At 41.4% G+C, this 17178-nt stretch overlaps 1 protein-coding gene across 2 annotated transcripts in view; it reads right to left on the bottom strand.

Annotated features, from left to right (window-relative positions):
• CLCN1 (chloride voltage-gated channel 1) overlaps positions 1–17178 on the bottom strand; it is a 302592-nt gene that overhangs the window by 118217 nt on the left and 167197 nt on the right. For both annotated transcript variants that reach the window (XM_082267331.1, XM_082267330.1), the window contains exon 5: positions 11334–11467. In XM_082267331.1, coding sequence (XP_082123457.1) covers positions 11334–11467 — 134 coding nt within the window. The remainder of the gene's footprint in view (positions 1–11333; positions 11468–17178) is intronic.

Raw genomic sequence — 17178 nt, forward strand, 5'->3', positions numbered from 1 at the left:
TCCTCCAGAAACTAATAAGGCCTTTACAGGACCAAAATATATGAAAAAGTGTGCCAATTTGGTCACACTTACGCCAACATAATGAATCATATTTAGGGTATATTGAGAACAGGCGATAGGGGGTCAGGTACCATCTAGTAACTATTTTCTGAAATTGTTCCTAGTGTGTAACACATTGTGTTGCTTTATAAGACATGCGTATCGCCCATCTCCATTGCTCGTTGGAGAAGGACAAACCGAGGTCTCTTTCCCATTTCATCATGTAGGATGATTTAAAAAAGGTAAGTTTCTGCTGTAATTGATTATAAAACACCGATATCCCTTTAATCTTGGAATTTGGATCTGTGAGATATTTCCAAAGTGATTGAGGGATATCAAGTTTAGGAAGTGGGTGTTTAGATATAAGCTCACTATACTAATGTAAGCAAAAACAGCCTGGGGGGTGAGTGAATATTCTCATTGAAGGTCTGCAAAAGATTTAATAGTGTTGTCTTGATACCATTGCGTGACTGTGTCAATACCTGCCGCCACCAATTTATTAATATGAACACAAGGAAGCAAGATGCTCATTGTCGATAAGGGTATGGGAACTGATATGTTATTTTGCTGTGGTTGTAACTGTAATTGGGCAGTTAGGTAACGCCAAGACTGTAAGGAAGCTCTTATTGTTAGCGGGAGGGTCTGAATTGTTATAGGTTTCCACATGTCTGCCAAAAGTAACGTATATAAATCCTGTGAATTGGATAATACGGCTTCTATCGGAAGCCACGGGAGAGATATTTTATGGGTTCTATGGGTAAACCAATACTGTAAAGGAGCCAGACGGGATGCATGGTAATAGTCCTCAAGGCTTGGTAGTCCCAACCCACCAACTGATTTATGTTGTATCATATGTAAATATGCGCATCTTGCTCGTTTCCCCTGCCAAATGAAGGTGCGCAGGAGTTTGTTAAGCGAATTAATATAGTGTTTAGGAATATGGATCGGAAGAGCACGAAAGATATACAATATCTTAGGGAGGCACGTCATTTTAAATGCAGCTATTCTTCCAGCCCAAGATAATTCCGTCTTCTTTAATTTATTAGTGTCATTAGAAATAAAAGTTATCAGTGATCGCAAATTAGATGTCAGTAGCCCTGAGGTCGGAAACGTCAAAGCTATACCCAGGTATTGCAAAACTTGGGGGGTCCATGTGTAGGGTAGTTTTTGCTTAAGATGACTAAGTGCGTGACCCTGTATACCCATGTTTAGGATGACTGATTTATCAAAATTAACCTTATAGTAGGAGATAGTGCTAAATGTTTGCAAAATATCGTGGACGGCAGGTAGGGACACGATGGGGTTCGTCAAGCTCAAAATTATGTCATCAGCAAAAAGCGTGATGGTATGTTGTAAGTGCTGAAATTTAAAGCCGGAAACCCTAGAATTTTGTCTAAACGTTTCCGCCAAAGGTTCGATCAATAAATTAAATATCAGGGGGGAGAGTGGGCAGCCCTGGCGCGTGCCATTTAGTATTGGAAAAGTTTTAGATAGGGTGCCCGCGGACATCACTCTAGCGGTTGGGGAGGTGTATAAACTCATAATAGCCGAAAAAATCGGTCCATTGAAACCAAACTTTTCCAATACTACACTCATATACCCCCAATGAACGCGATCAAACGCCTTCTCTGCATCTATAGATAAGAGCAGAGAAGGCGTTTTGGTGCGCTCAGCCTGATGGAGCAGGTTGATGACTCGCCTTGTAGCGTCCGGGGCCTGTCTCCCCTTAACGAACCCCATCTGGTCCTCCTTTATCAGGGTAGGCAAAATTAATGCAATCCTATTAGCTATAAGTTTATTATATAACTTAATATCATTGTTCAGAAGGGATATCGGCCTATAGTTGGCGGGATCAGTAGGAGATTTACCCACTTTGGGGATTATAATGATATTAGCCTGTAACATTTCAGTGGGTAATATACCCAACTTAACCGTGTTTGAGAAGAGTTTCAACAGGTGGGGTGCTAGTTGATCTTGCATGGACCTAAGATATTCATTTGTGAATCCATCAGGGCCTGGAGACTTATTTAAGGGCATAGTTGCAAGTGTGTCAGTCAGTTCTTTAATAGTGAATGGTCTGTTTAGTTGTGTTAGTGTGTCTGTCGTCAAGGTCGGAAAATTAAGGTTGTGGAGGAAATCGCGAATGGATGCGTCCGTCGGTTGAGGGGTATCTTTGTCTAACTTAAGACTGTATAAAGTGCTGTAGTAATCAGCGAACGCATCCGCTATTTCTTGTGGATGTAAGTGTTTGTTACCCGTATGTGGATGTACAATGCCTTCAATCCTAGTTTTAACCCTCTTCGTCTTAATCCTGGATTACAAAAATTTACCTGCTTTATTATTTGCAGAGTAATACTGCATATGGAGATGTGCTAGCATGTTTTCATGACGTTCCAACAAGAGTCTTCTAAGGTCAACACGGAGGGAACCTAATCTAGAAGCATTGAATAGGGAAGGAGTCTTTTTATTCGCAGTATCCAAAACTTGGATATCACGAATAAGATCTTCCATTTTGCGATTGAACCTCCTCTTCAGCTTAGCCCCTAGCTGAATAAGGAGTCCCCTCGCAAAGGCCTTATGTGTAATCCACAGCATGGCCGGGTCAATATCTGGAGTGTTATTGATAGAAAAAAATTCTTCCAGCTGGGATTTCAGAAATTTAAGAGACTCGGGATCTGATAAAATGGAATTGTTACATCGCCACAGAAATATAGTAGGGGAGACAGGGTGGTGGGACAATGACATGTGGATTGCGGCATGGTCTGACCATGTTATGGGGGAAATGGATGTATGAGTGACATACGGTAGTGTTTGTATGTCAACTAAAAACATGTCAATTCTACTGTAGGAGTTATGGCTCACGGAGAAGTAGGAATAATCCCTCTCCTCCGCGTGCTGATAACGCCACACATCATGGAGCCCCTCAGAGTGGATGAATGTAGCTAAAGAAGGAACCGAGGATCTTCCTTTAGAGGAAGCATCCATAACGTGATTTGCCACCAAGTTAAAATCTCCGCAAACAATTAATCTCCCGGATTTAAGTTTATTCATTTTTACCCACAATTTACGGAAAAACCTCAATTGGTGCGTGTTGGGGGCATACACATTTACTATGGTGTATAAACAATTGTCAATAATGCAGTTAAGTATAATGTAACGACCTTCTGTATCCAACACCACCCTATTGGAGGTGAAGGACACTGAATCTCTAATTGCCACCAAGACTCCTCTTTTTTTTTCCCCTGCTGAGGATTGAAAAATGTGCGGGTAATCCTTGTGGGAGCATCTCGGGCTGTGGTCAAGTTGGAAATGTGTCTCTTGAATGGCGAGAATATCTGCCCTATGGGAGCATGCTTCCTTCCACATGGAGTACCTCTTAACCTCCCTGGCGGTATGATTCTGTCAGGAATTCTGTTCCAAAAGCGGTACAATTCTTTTCATGGAAATTTGGCGTTATGTATTATAGGCCTACAATTCTTAGTAATTACTGACTTAAACCTGACCAAAACAAGTCTCTAGTAGACATCCCAGATGTGATAAATTTGAAACACAAACAAGTGAATTATAATCGAATCAATAATATTATTTTATTATTTAATATATAATATATATAATAAAATTATATTATTGATTAGATTATAATTCATGCATTATATATTATATATATATATATATATATATATATATATATATATATATATGTGTGTGTGTATATATATATATATATATATATATATATATATATATATATATATATATGTGTGTATATATATATATATATATATATATATATATATAAAACGCATGAATTATAATCGAATCAATAATATAATTATATATATATATATATATATATATATATATATATATATATATATATATATGTGTGTGTGTGTATATAGGTATATATATATATATATATATATATATATATATATATATATATATATATATGCATATATATGTATATATGTATATATATATATATATATATATATATGCATATATATATATATATATATATATATAAATATATATATATATATATATATATGCATATATATATATATATATATATATATATATATATGCATATATATAATATAAAATGTGTTATGTGTTTTGTGCAACGTTTTTTTTTTTTTTTTTTGAATTTCCCTCCCTAGTTCCGCTCCCATGCAGCATTGCTGCTGCAGGGAACGGAACTAGGAAGTCCTCCTACCGACAGACGAGCGGCGGAGATCTCACTGGCGGTCACAGCAATGAGAGCTCATCGCTGGATCGCCAGGATAAGGTAAGAGAAGCTCCGCTGCGCTGTCTGCACGCTCTGCCCATTGACCCCGAGCGTGACTCGGGGATACCGCTAATAGCAGAATATTCCTACCCCGAGTCACGCTCGGGGATACCGCTAAGGCGGTTAACAGGATGGTTCAACCCCCTGACTTTCAAAGATAATAGTTGTAAAGACATGATAATACATTAATATTAATAATATTTTAAATATAATATCAATAAATAATAACATAATTATATAAATAAAATAAATATAAAATCGTGCTATTAGGAATTTCAACCATGGTGTTGAAATACTAATAATAATAACAATTTGAACAGCAAAAGTGTGATGTGTGTAATATACAGTAATATATAATGTATAAAATAAATGTATAAACGATGATGGTATTAATCATCTAGAATTTGATCCCCAATGTATTAGCCTACTTAATATGGAACATGAATCATGCTGTATTTACACGACTAAGTATCTAATCCTGCCATACTATGCCAAATTTTTTTTTTTTTAAACTTTGGCTTTAAATACACTTTAGTATTTGTGTGTCACCAGCAAAGCATAATGTTCTAAACTGAATCTAAATTCCCCCCCAAAATATAAAAAAAGGATGCCAAATTGCAGTGTGTGTGGCGCTCTGTAGACCACATGGTAGTACACGACTCCCTCGTGGTAAGAAAACCACAGCTAGCAGGCGTTACAAGTTTACAGAATACAATTTCACTGATGGGGAATTCCTCCCCGGACTCCTCGGTACAGCTATTAAAAACACGACAGCTTATCAAGTGACTAATCTTTTCAGCAGCGCATTATTTTTAGCTGTAATTACCGTGAAATGTAAATCAAGGGCCCTGCTGTGTTTTTGTGTTTGGTGCATGCAGTTGCTTTTTGTGCTGATTTCTCATAAAGCCTGATATTATATTACCGTCAATTAGTTTGGCAATCACTGTCATTTAAAGGGCCACTGTGGTGACAAATAATGTATTCTGATAACCGAATGCAGTCAATGCACATAATATAAGTATATATGTACTGCATATAAATTAGAGTTAATGCATGTAATATAAATATATATGTATAGAAATTAGTTGTTTTTTTTATTGGGCGCGTGGTTAAGAGCACCTAGTACAAACATCCGTTTCACTTATTGATTCATTTATAAAGTGTTTGATTAAGAACATCAAAAAGCAGATAACACGTTTCGGGTAAAAGACCTTCCCTTCTTCAGGGTTTGAACAAACGGTTCATCAACAATCAATCTGGACAGAGAGCACTGGAAAGCCTGGATTAAAGTGGTTGTAAAGGTAGAAGTTTTTTTTTTTTTTTAACTGAAGTATAACAAAATGTAAAACTGTTTGTTTTAGTTTTGGATAGAGTGGAGAGGGATTAGAAACCCCTGGCAGTTTTTTTATTGCTGTCTGTGCCCCTGTTAGGAAAATTCAACCTTTCTATTTTGTCCTGTTCACCATAATCATTGAAAGCATGGGCATGCTCGCAGGGTGTGCCAGGTGTGCCTGGGCGCACCCTAATTAACCTGTGCTGTGCAGATTCCCACTGCTGCTTGGCTGAAGAGAAAGGGAGTGAGGAATCTCAGTCCTTTCTCTGTCTCAAAAGTGCGACATCAGGGGTCTGTTTAGACCCCTGATATTTTACAGAAGACCCCCACTGGGCACCTAAAAAATTGTAAAAAAAAAATAAAATAAAACATTTTTGTAAAAATAAAAAATATTACATATATTACGTATATTATGAACGATAATAAGAAAAAATAATGTAAATAAACTACTTTTTATCAATCTCTGCCCTACTGACACCATCCACTTGTCCTACTGACATCGTCCACTGCTCTACTGACACCATCCTCAGCCCTACTGTCACCATCCACTGCTCTACTGACACCGTTCTTGGCCCTACTGTCACCATCCACTGCTCTACTGACACCGTTCTTGGCCCTACTGTCACCATCCACTGTTCTACTGACACCATCCTCAGCCCTACTGTCACCATCCACTGCTCTACTGACACCGTTCTTGGCCCTACTGTCACCATCCACTGCCCTACTGACACCATCCACTTGTCCTACTGACATCGTCCACTGCTCTACTGACACCATCCACTGTCCTACTGACATCGTCCACTGTCCTACTGACATCGTCCACTGCCCTACTGACACCATCCACTGGTCCTACTGACATCGTCCACTGCTCTACTGACACCGTTCTCGGCCCTACTGTCACCATCCACTGCCCTACTGACACCATCCACTTGTCCTACTGACATCATCCACTGCTCTACTGACACCATCCACTTGTCCTACTGACATCGCCCACTGCTCTACTGACACCATCCACTTGTCCTACTGACATCATCCACTGCTCTACTGACACCATCCACTTGTCCTACTGACATCGCCCACTGCTCTACTGACACCGTTCTCGGCCCTACTGACCCCATCCACTGCCCTACTGCCATATTCATACACACACAGAGGCTGCACACACCTATGATTGAAAGTAAAATTAAAAGAAAATTTAAAATTTTGGGTTATCCCCAGAAAAGTAACAGAGGGGAAATCTTCCAATGGGAACACTAGTGTTCTGGTGACCTGGGGGTCCCCAAAGAATTCTCGTAATTTGCAGGGATTTCCTCTCACTTCCTGTTTGGCAATGGGACAAGAAATTAAGAAAATGAAGGGAAATCTCTGCAATGGGATAAATGGCGAAAAATAATTTGGACAGGGGTGATAAACCTCCTTTATGCTATCCATAAATGAAGGGTTAAGGTTAAAAAACCTTCTCTAAACAGGAACCGCCCCCCCCCCCCCAGACCCCCTAAATGCTTACCTGAACCTGATCACGATCCAATGCTGAGCAGTGTCTCTCTCCCTTTCTCCTCACTGGACAAGAAAGCAGCTGTTATTCACAGCCTGCAAGGAGGGAGTGGGGGGACAGGGCCGCACCGCCCCGGGTCAATGGACGCACAAAGTGCGGCTCGGGATCAAGCCAACACGAGGCTTGCTATGGGGGCACTCGGCAAGGGGGAGGAGCCAGAAGAGCCAGCAAGGAACCGCAGAAGTGGTTACTCTATATTTTTTGTTTATTTCTTGTATACCAACAGCTCGAGCTAACAGACCTTCTGCCTTGCAGTTGGGAGTTTGTTTTATACTCTCCCAGCCAGGCAGCACCTTTTGGGAACCTGAGACATTGGATGCACACTTTTTATGGTCTCCCCTCAGCTGGGACACATCCAACGATGTTTGTTCTCCTTTTTTCCCCTATGCTTATAGTAGGTATTTGCCTATCTCTTATCCAGCTTATTCTAGTTGGCTTTTTTTTATTTATTTTTTTGGATTTATAGGCACATTGTATTTTCGCCATGTTTGTTCACATATATGTGTATTTTTTCTGTGTATTGTTTATATTTCTCCTTTTCTTTGTATGTATACATTAAAGACATAGATGAAACATATGCGGCAGTAAAGGCCTGAGGAAGCGGAATAGCCCTACCGCGAAACATGTTGGCTTATTTTACCTGCTAAATTATCTCTTCTTTTGATTTTCAGTATTTGTATCAATGCTACGGGGATCTTTTTACCTTTGTGACCCTGCTTTGGATTAGGTCATGTATATACTTTTGTATGTTCATTAAAAATATATGTTTGTACCTTTTAATCAATATTGTTGTATTGGTCTTATATACCAATTGGGGGTTATCATTTAAAGGCCTATTTTTTGAGCGGATATGGGGGGAAAGTGAACAAATCTTTCCCTTTCTTTCTTTTCTTCCCCTCTTTTTTATTTTAGTGAACCCCAGAAGGAGACAATCGGTGATGCTCTGTGCAAAAGCATTCCACAGAGCAGGTAGGTATAACATGTTTATTATTTTATTTTAAAAATTAACGTTTACAATCACTTTAAGGTTACAATTTGTTTTTTTTAATCATCAGCTTATCCTAGTAACAATGAGGGCACCTAATGGAACTGGACTTATTTTTTATTCTTTATTTCTCAAAATTCAGGTAGATGTTCGGCAAAGACACAGAAGATAGTTAGGAACAAACAGATCATATTTTTATTTTTCAAAAAGTGAACTTTTCGATGGAAGAATTTTTTTATTTTTCTTTATAGCTCTGGTCCATTGGAATTTAGATTGATGCAAACAGCTCCTGCTTTGGCTTACACTCAGATCGTTCCTGTAGATGGAGGCGAAGCCTAAACGGAGGGCCTACATGACTGGGTTTGTCAGTCTAGGCTCAGCAGTACAGGGGGTTTAATTGGTGGGAGTAAGTAAGAAATATAAATATAAGTCCTACCTTATTCGTGGAGGACAAGGTGGGGCAGGGTGTGACCCGGGTGGTCTCCTGATGGAAGGGGGTGCTCAGGGCATCAGTTGCAACGGGACAGCACAGGGAAAAGATTCTCACTCCCGCCCTTAGTTGTGTTTCTTGGGTTCATGCTTATGGGGTGTATCATTTTTTCACAGGGTGGAACAGTTTTTTCATAGCAGCATGCAGAGGTTGATGGGTTTTGAAGGCAGGGGATGGTTACGGTCTTTGGAGAACGATGGGTTGGGCCCATTTTCGGTATGGGTGTACCTGCCCTATTAAGTGTCAGAAGTGACAGGTGATTGATTATTTGGCTGTATCGGTTGGGGTGTTGTTGTTCAATTGTCCCCGAGCCTGTGTAGTGGCGGCTGGGGGCCGTAGAGATGCAAGTGGGTGCCAGATACAGCCGGTTGGTCATTCAAGGTGTGCCTTCAAAATCCTAAGACTTAGGAGAGTGCAAATAGTACATCAGGCTGTTAGTTATGTACCATTATCACGGTGGAAAAGGAACCAGAGCTGCACTGTTATCACAAAGTGAATGGAAAATTTCCACGTTGAGCACTTTTTGTGGATAAGCGTCATTTTGCACAAGAGACTCACCAATTTATTTGAACTTTTTCACTACAGTCACATGATATGGACTTTATTATATGAATCATAAACACTTTTATGTAAATCACTATTTATTTGAATTCATTGCTTAGTATTATTAATTTTATTATTAAGGTAATTATTTATGGTATATATCAATTACGGAGCATTTATTTATTTATTGACCACCAGCCACATTTATTTATATATTTATTTATCTATTATCAAGGTTTAATTCTATGAGCAAGCGCTATAGGTAGCCTCACTAGTAGACTACTTTCTTTACATCCTATTCAATTATTCTATAGCAGATGCTAAAAATGTACACATATATATATATATATATATATATATACACATTTAATCATATAATTTAATTTAAATTAATTGGACACATTAGGCGCGGGGTATATACCTCCGTATATTTCCTTTATAGGCTGTTAGTTATGATATGTTTTTTGAAGAATGTATTTTTGATGTAAGTTTATGTAATTAAGAGATTTCATGGTTAAAATTATGGTTGTTTAATAAAAAGGCTGCTATGGCCATTTAAAAACCCAATGTTGAGTTGTGTGGTCTGAGTCATTACATCGGGGAGTAAAGAGTGAAGTAAAATGTGCTGTCCTCAAGGGGGTGTCATGGCAGCCGTAACACGGACAATACCCCAGTTATCTGTCTTTTATGGATGTATTTGATATAGATTCATTTTAGATCTTACAACACATTTGAACTTTATTTTGCTCTCTCATTTTTTTTTTCTTAGAAATCAGTTTTTATTAGATTTAAAGATATAGAGAGTGTTACAAGTTCCAGTGAACCAACCCGCGTAGGGGGAGCCATCTTCTTTTTTTTAGATAGAAATTAACAGACTTGCTACAAACTTTCTATAAGAAAAACATTAATTGCCAGCTAAAATACAGGATTTTCCCAACAAATTTTAATTTTAAATGGGGGGAGGGGGGTAAATTATGTGACCTGTCCCTTCCCTCATTTCTTTTTTTTAGTAATGCACAGCCAGGCTCTAACTGTCACTGAACATGTGCCCAAGAGGCAGTTGCTGGATGCATTATGGGAGATGAGGCCAGAACTGACAGGTAGAGCAAGTGTTGGAAGACTTTTCCAAATTACCAAAATCGTTCACGAAACTGAATTTGGAAATTATAGGAAGGTATCACGATAAGGCTAAAGATTGGATGCAAAGGCACTAATTAAAGCGGATCTTCACCCTCCATTTCAACTTACCTCCCATCCCTCCTCCACTCCGCTGCAAAAATCAGGCTTTGGTCAGGAGTCTCCAAACTATTTCTAAACAAAGGGTCAGTTTACTGTCCCTCAGACTTTAGTGGGGCCAGACTGTGGCCATTGGGAGTAGAAAAGGTCCCGATGTCAGCGGAAAAAAGTAACGCCTCATTGTTGGTTTCAGTGAGAGTAATTGTGCCCCATCATTGGTGTCATGGGAAGGAATTGCGCAGCATCGTTGGTGCCATTGGGAGGACTAGTGCCCTATCATTTGTGTCATCGGGAGGAACTGTGTCCCTTTATTGGTGTCAGTGGGAGGAATTATGCCCCATGGTTGGCATCAGTGGATAAACAGTGCCCCAAGGGCAAAATAAAAGCAAGCAAAGGGCCGCATTTGGAGATCACTGGCCTAGGTGAATGATGTGCACTCTTCCTGCTCTGCCTCCTGAGATATCTATACACATATCCCAGAAGGCTTAGTCTTTCATTGAGAAAGGAGGGGGGCAGAACCTAGTGGCTGAGTCCGGAAGACCCGGCAGCTTCCCAATGATGTAATTGAAGAAGATGGCAGCATGGGACAAAAGGGGGCAGAAGAGAAGCTGATCTCAGCAGGACAATGCTGGATCCGCTGGGCAGATGAGTACCTTAACTGTGCAGGACTGGCAACAAGGTAAGCGGAGGAGGTATAGAAAAAATTGGGGAGGGGGTAGAGGGAAAATCCACTTTAAGGTAACCTTTTTCTTTTAGTTATTGTAAAATTTGTGACATCCCAGTAGACAATGTTTTTTTGTGTATTTTTAGAATTATAGAACTCAGTTTGGCACGTATCACACACGCTGCTGTTCTCACCTCTTTGCCCAGAGGCATCCCACTCCCTAAAGAGGCTGTCAGTCCAATCACTTTGGCTACAAACGCCTTGAGCGTCAAATACTCCTTCAGGACGACTCCTCGGAGAATGACTTTCAGCTCCGGAATGCCAGAACCTCAAAAATGAAACAATAACATGATGTTTGTTAAATCTCAATGGACGACATAACCATCTGCAAATCTGCCAGGTAAGAGAGAGAGACGGAGAGAGAGATAGGGAATGGAAGAATGAGAAATATGAAATAGAAGCGAGAGGAAAAGTAAGAGTGAGAAATAGGACAGAGATGGCAGAGCGAGAGGGAGTGTGAGCATGAGAAAAAGAAATGAGAACAGAGGGATAGGGAGAAAGGGAATGTGAGAATGAGGAATAGAACAGTAAAGACAAATGGGGGAGAGAGAGGGGACGTGAGATTAAGAAATAGAAGAGAGAAATGGGGGGGAGGGAATGTGAGAATGATAAATAGAAGAGAGATATGGGGGGGGGAGATGGAATGTGAGAATGAGAAATAGAAGAGAGATATGGGGGGGGGGGGGAGATGGAATGTGAGAATGAGAAATAGAAGAGAGATATGGGGGGGGGAGATGGAATGTGAGAATGATAAATAGAAGAGAGATATGGGGGGGGGGGGAGATGGAATGTGAGTATGAGAAATAGAAGAGAGATATGGGGGGGGGGGGGGAGATGGAATGTGAGAATGAGAAATAGAAGAGAGATATGGGAGGAGGGGCGGGGAGAGGAAAAGTAAGAATGAGAAATAGATGAGAAATAGTAGAGAGATATGGGGGGTGAGAATGAGGAATAGGGAAGAGAGGGGAGAGATATGGGGTTGGGGGGAGGGAGAGAATGTGAGAATCAGGAACAGAAGAGAGACAAGGGGGGGGGGTGAGAATGAGAAATAGATGAGAAATAGAAGAGAGATATGAGGGGTGGGTGAGAATTAGGAAAAGAGGAGAGACATGGGGGGGGGGGGGTGGGAATGAGAAATAGAAGAGAGACATGGGAGGGGGAATGTGAGAATGAGGAATGGAAGAGAGGGTGAGGGAGAGTGAGAGAATGTGAGAATGAGTAATGGAATAGAGAAGATAAGGATAGGGAGAGAGGGATTGGGAGAATGACAAATGGAAGAGTAAAGAGAGAAGGGGGAGAGAGAAGGGACGTGAGAATGAGAAATAGAAGAGAGACATGGGAGGGGAATGTGAGAATGAGGATTGGAAGAGAGAAGAGAGGGTGAGAGAGAATGTGAGAATGAGAAATGGACTAGAGAAGAAAAGGATAGGGAGAGAGGGAGTGGGAGAATGACAAATGGAAGAGTAAAGAGAGAAGGGGAGAGAGAGGGGATGTGAGAATGAGAAATAGAAGAGAGATATGGGGGAGGGTAGATAGAGAAGGAATGTGAGAATGAGAAATAGAAGAGAGATATAGGGGAAGATAGAGAGGGAATGTGAGAAGTAGAAATAGAAGAGAGGCGGGGGGGGGGGGTGAATGAGAAATAGAAGGGAGTGGTGGGGAGAGAGAATGTGAGAATAAGGAACAGGAGTAAAAAAAGATGGGAGAAGAGAGAGAGAGGGAATGTGAGAATGAGAAATAGAAGAGAGGGTGGTGGAGAGAGAAGGAATGTGAAAATGGAAAATAGAAAAGTATAGAGAGGGGGGGGGGGGGAGAGAGAATGTGAGAATAAGAAATAGAAGTGAATAGAAAGATGGGGGGGGGGAGAGGGAATGTGAGAATGAGAAATAGAAGAGAGAAGAAAGATATGGGGGAGAGAGAGAGGGAAATAGTAGAGAGATATAGACTAGAGAAGAAAGGGATAGGGAGAGAGAGGGAATGTTAGAATGATAAAGCACAATAGTGAGATCTCACTGCCAAAATTTCCAACACTTTTCGTGTCCATCTAGCAGTTTTGGGTGCCCCTGTCCACCTTTGTGTGTTTCAGCTTCCCCAGTTACATTTGCCATAATATAAAATAAACAAAAAATTCAGCATGGATAGTGGACATTGCATATTTCCCCTGCATCCCTCCTCTACAGCATAGCACCTGCTCAGAGTACAGATTCTCATTTAAAACTGGAAACCCCTTTAATAGCTGTGTATCATTGGCATTACTCATCAGCATTAGTGTGCTGGCAGCAAAGAGGAGGTTAGGCCGGGTGACGGGCTGGTACGCAGTGACCACAAGGTGGACGCAGCCCCTCTTAGGTGTGTGTGACTCACGCTGGCAGAAGCTGAGTGATGCATTCAGCATCCAAAGCAGCTGACACGGTCTCTTGTTACCATGACTGCCCACCCCCAGATAACCCATCATAGTGATATCAAGGCTGTGATTTATTTCCAGCATTATTATTTACTGTATCACCAACACATACATAGTCACCATCACAACTGTCCCTTAAACCAAAGGAGCTTGCAATCTAGAGTCTCTACCATGGTCATATCAGCAATCACTAGGAGCAATTAATTAATCTATTTAAACTACCTGTATGCTTTTGCATCATGGGAATAAACTGTTTTACCTGGAGAAAACATAATGAGGTGTTATATGGCTATCTCTGTTTTGCCCCTTAAAATTGAGATTTAATTTGATTATATTTTGCTTTCCCTGGCTTCCCCATAAATCTTCTACTGAAACCCAGGAGTTAGAAACATGAAACATCTCTTCTGCAAAAAACTTTTCCAGGGCTCCTAGTAATCTTTTTTATCCTGTGTGCACTGCAAGGCACATATGCAGAAGCTGCATCCTCAGTAGCCATCCAGTGGGTGAAGAAGAGTTTTGCAGGACTAAAGCCTTGTACACACGCATCGAAAATTGGCAGGGAATTTTCGTCCAACGTCCGATCTGCCGATTTTCGGATTGTTAGTATGATGCTTCCGACAACCGACTCCGACTTTTCGGCCGAAAAACATCTGGTGTGCAGGCTATAAAATTTTTGTTGGCCATCAAAACACGGCCGATTTTCGTGCAGTCAGTACAGATTTCGACAGGGAAAAATTCTATAAGCAAGACTGGGCATGCTCAGATAAGAAAGAACACAAAGAAAGCAAACCAACACATGACATCACTTCAGAAGCAGATTTTTGTTGGGCGAGAAAATACGTGTGCAGTCTAGGCACATTCCAACCAACAAAACACAACCCTGGACAAAAGACGGACGATCGGTCGGCCGATAATCGTTGCGTGTGTACGGGGTTTAAGACTCAGCAGCAGAAATGGAGGCTTGCAGAACTAAGAAGCTCTGGTAGAAATGGTTGCCTGCAGGACTAAGAAGGGGCAGCAGAGATGGTGACTTGCAGGACTAAGAATCGGCAGCAGAGATAGCGGCCTGCAGCACTAGGAAATAACAGCAGAGGTGGCAGCCTGCAGGACTAAGAAGCAACAGAGATAGTGGCTTGCAGAACTAAGAAGTGGCAGCAGAGATGGTGGCTTGCAGGACTAAGAAGTGGTGGCAGAGATGGAGGCTTGCAGGACTAAGAAGCAGCAAAAGAGATGGTAGCTTTCAGGACTCAGATACAGTGGCAGAGATAGTGGCTTGCAGGACTAAGATGCAGTAACAGAGATGGCGACTTGCAAGATGAGTGAAGGACTAAGATGAAGCAGTATAAATGGTGGCTTGCAGAACTAAGAAGCTCTGACAGAAATAGTGGCTTGCAGAACTAAGAAGCAGTAACAGATATGGTGGCTTGCAGGACTAAGAAGTGGCAGAAGAGATGGTGGCTTGCAGGAAGTGACAGCAGAGACAATGGCTTGCAGGACTAACAGGTAGGCAGAGATGGTAGCTTGCAGGACTAAGAAGTGGCAACAGAGATGATGGCTTGCTGGACAAACAAGTAGGCAGAGATGGTGGCTTGCAGGACTAAGAAACGACAGCAGAGATTATGGCTTGCAGGACTAAGAAGCGGCAACAGAGATGGTGGCTTGCTGGATAAGGAGCAACAACAGAAATGGTGGCCTGCAGGACTAAGAAGTGGCAACAGAGACAATGACTTTCAGGACAAACAAGTAGGCAGAGATGATGGCTTGCAGGACTAATGCTGGCCAAACACTAGCCGAAAAGATTGTTCAAAAATCTGTCATTTGGTCTGATCGTTTGTTTTTCGTCCAGTTAATGGGCACAAATTGAAAATCGTTTCAACTTTTCAGAGCCAAAAAATCGAAGGAACAGTTTTGAAAATCTTCCAACCAAACAATAAACGAGCAATAGATTAAAAGGTTAATGTGTTTCTCGGCCGAACTGTTTGCACTAGGCATATCTGACAAACTGAACGAAAAACTGATTCATTTATGTCCATTGAACGATTTATCGTTCGAAATTCAGTCATTACATGATGGCACGATCGTCTGCTCTCACGGTCGATTTTTCGTTTTTTGAAAACAAGTTTGCCCGATATTTCTGCTAGTGTATGGCCAGCTTAAGAAACGACAGCAGAGATTGTGGCTTGCAGAATTAAGAAGCCGCAACAGAGATGGTGGCTTGCAGAACTAAGAAGAGTCGGTGGAGATGGTGGCCTGCTGGATAAGGAATGAAGGCAGAGATGTTGGCTTGTAGGACTAAGAAGCAGTGGTAGGGATGATGGCTTGCAGGACTAAGAAGCGGCCACATAGATGGTGATGTGCAGGACTAAGAAGCGACAGCAGAGATGGTGGCTTGCAGGACTAACAAGTAGGCAGAGATGGTGGCTTGCAGGACTAAGAAACGACAGCAGAGATTGTGGCTTGCAGGACTAAGAAACGGCAGCAGAGATTGTGGCTTGCAGGACTTAGAAGCGGCAACAGAGATGGTGACTTGCAGGACTAAGAATCGTCAGCAGAGATAGCGGCCTGCAGGACTAGGAAATAACAGCAGAGGTGGCGGCCTGCAGGACTTAGAAGCAACAGAGGTAGTGGCTTGCAGAACTAAGAAGTGGCAGCAGAGATGGTGGCTTGCAGGACTAAGAAGTGGTGGCAGAGATGGAGGCTTGCAGGACTAAGAAGCAGCAAAAGAGATGGTAGCTTTCAGGACTCAGATACAGTGGCAGAGATAGTGGCTTGCAGGACTAAGATGCAGTAACAGAGATGGCGACTTGCAAGATGAGTGCAGGACTAAGATGAAGCAGTATAAATGGTGGCTTGCAGAACTAAGAAGCTCTGACAGAAATAGTGGCTTGCAGAACTAAGAAGCAGTAACAGATATGGTGGCTTGCAGGACTAAGAAGTGGCAGAAGAGATGGTGGCTTGCAGGAAGTGACAGCAGAGACAATGGCTTGCAGGACTAACAGGTAGGCAGAGATGGTAGCTTGCAGGACTAAGAAGTGGCAACAGAGATGATGGCTTGCTGGACAAACAAGTAGGCAGAGATGGTGGCTTGCAGGACTAAGAAACGACAGCAGAGATTATGGCTTGCAGGACTAAGAAGCGGCAACAGAGATGGTGGCTTGCTGGATAAGGAGCAACAACAGAAATGGTGGCCTGCAGGACTAAGAAGTGGCAACAGAGACAATGACTTTCAGGACAAAAAAGTAGGCAGAGATGGTGGCTTGCAGGACTAATGCTGGCCATACACTAGCCGAAAAGATCGTTCAAAAATCTGTCATTTGGTCTGATAGTTTGTTTTTCGTCCAGTTAATGGGCACAAATTGAAAATCGTTTCAACTTTTCAGAGCCAAAAAATCGAAGGAACAGTTTTGAAAATCTGCCAACCGAACAATAAACGAGCAATAGATTAAAAGGTTAATGTGTTTCTCGGCCGACCTGTTTGCACTAGGCATATGTGAAAAACTGAACGAAAAACTGATTCATTTATGTCTATTGAGCGGTTTATCGTTCGAAATTCAGTCATTACATGATGGCACGAT

Source organism: Pelophylax lessonae (genome assembly GCF_965119305.1).
Source record: "Pelophylax lessonae genome assembly, chromosome: 9".
Classification (NCBI taxonomy): domain Eukaryota; kingdom Metazoa; phylum Chordata; class Amphibia; order Anura; family Ranidae; genus Pelophylax; species Pelophylax lessonae.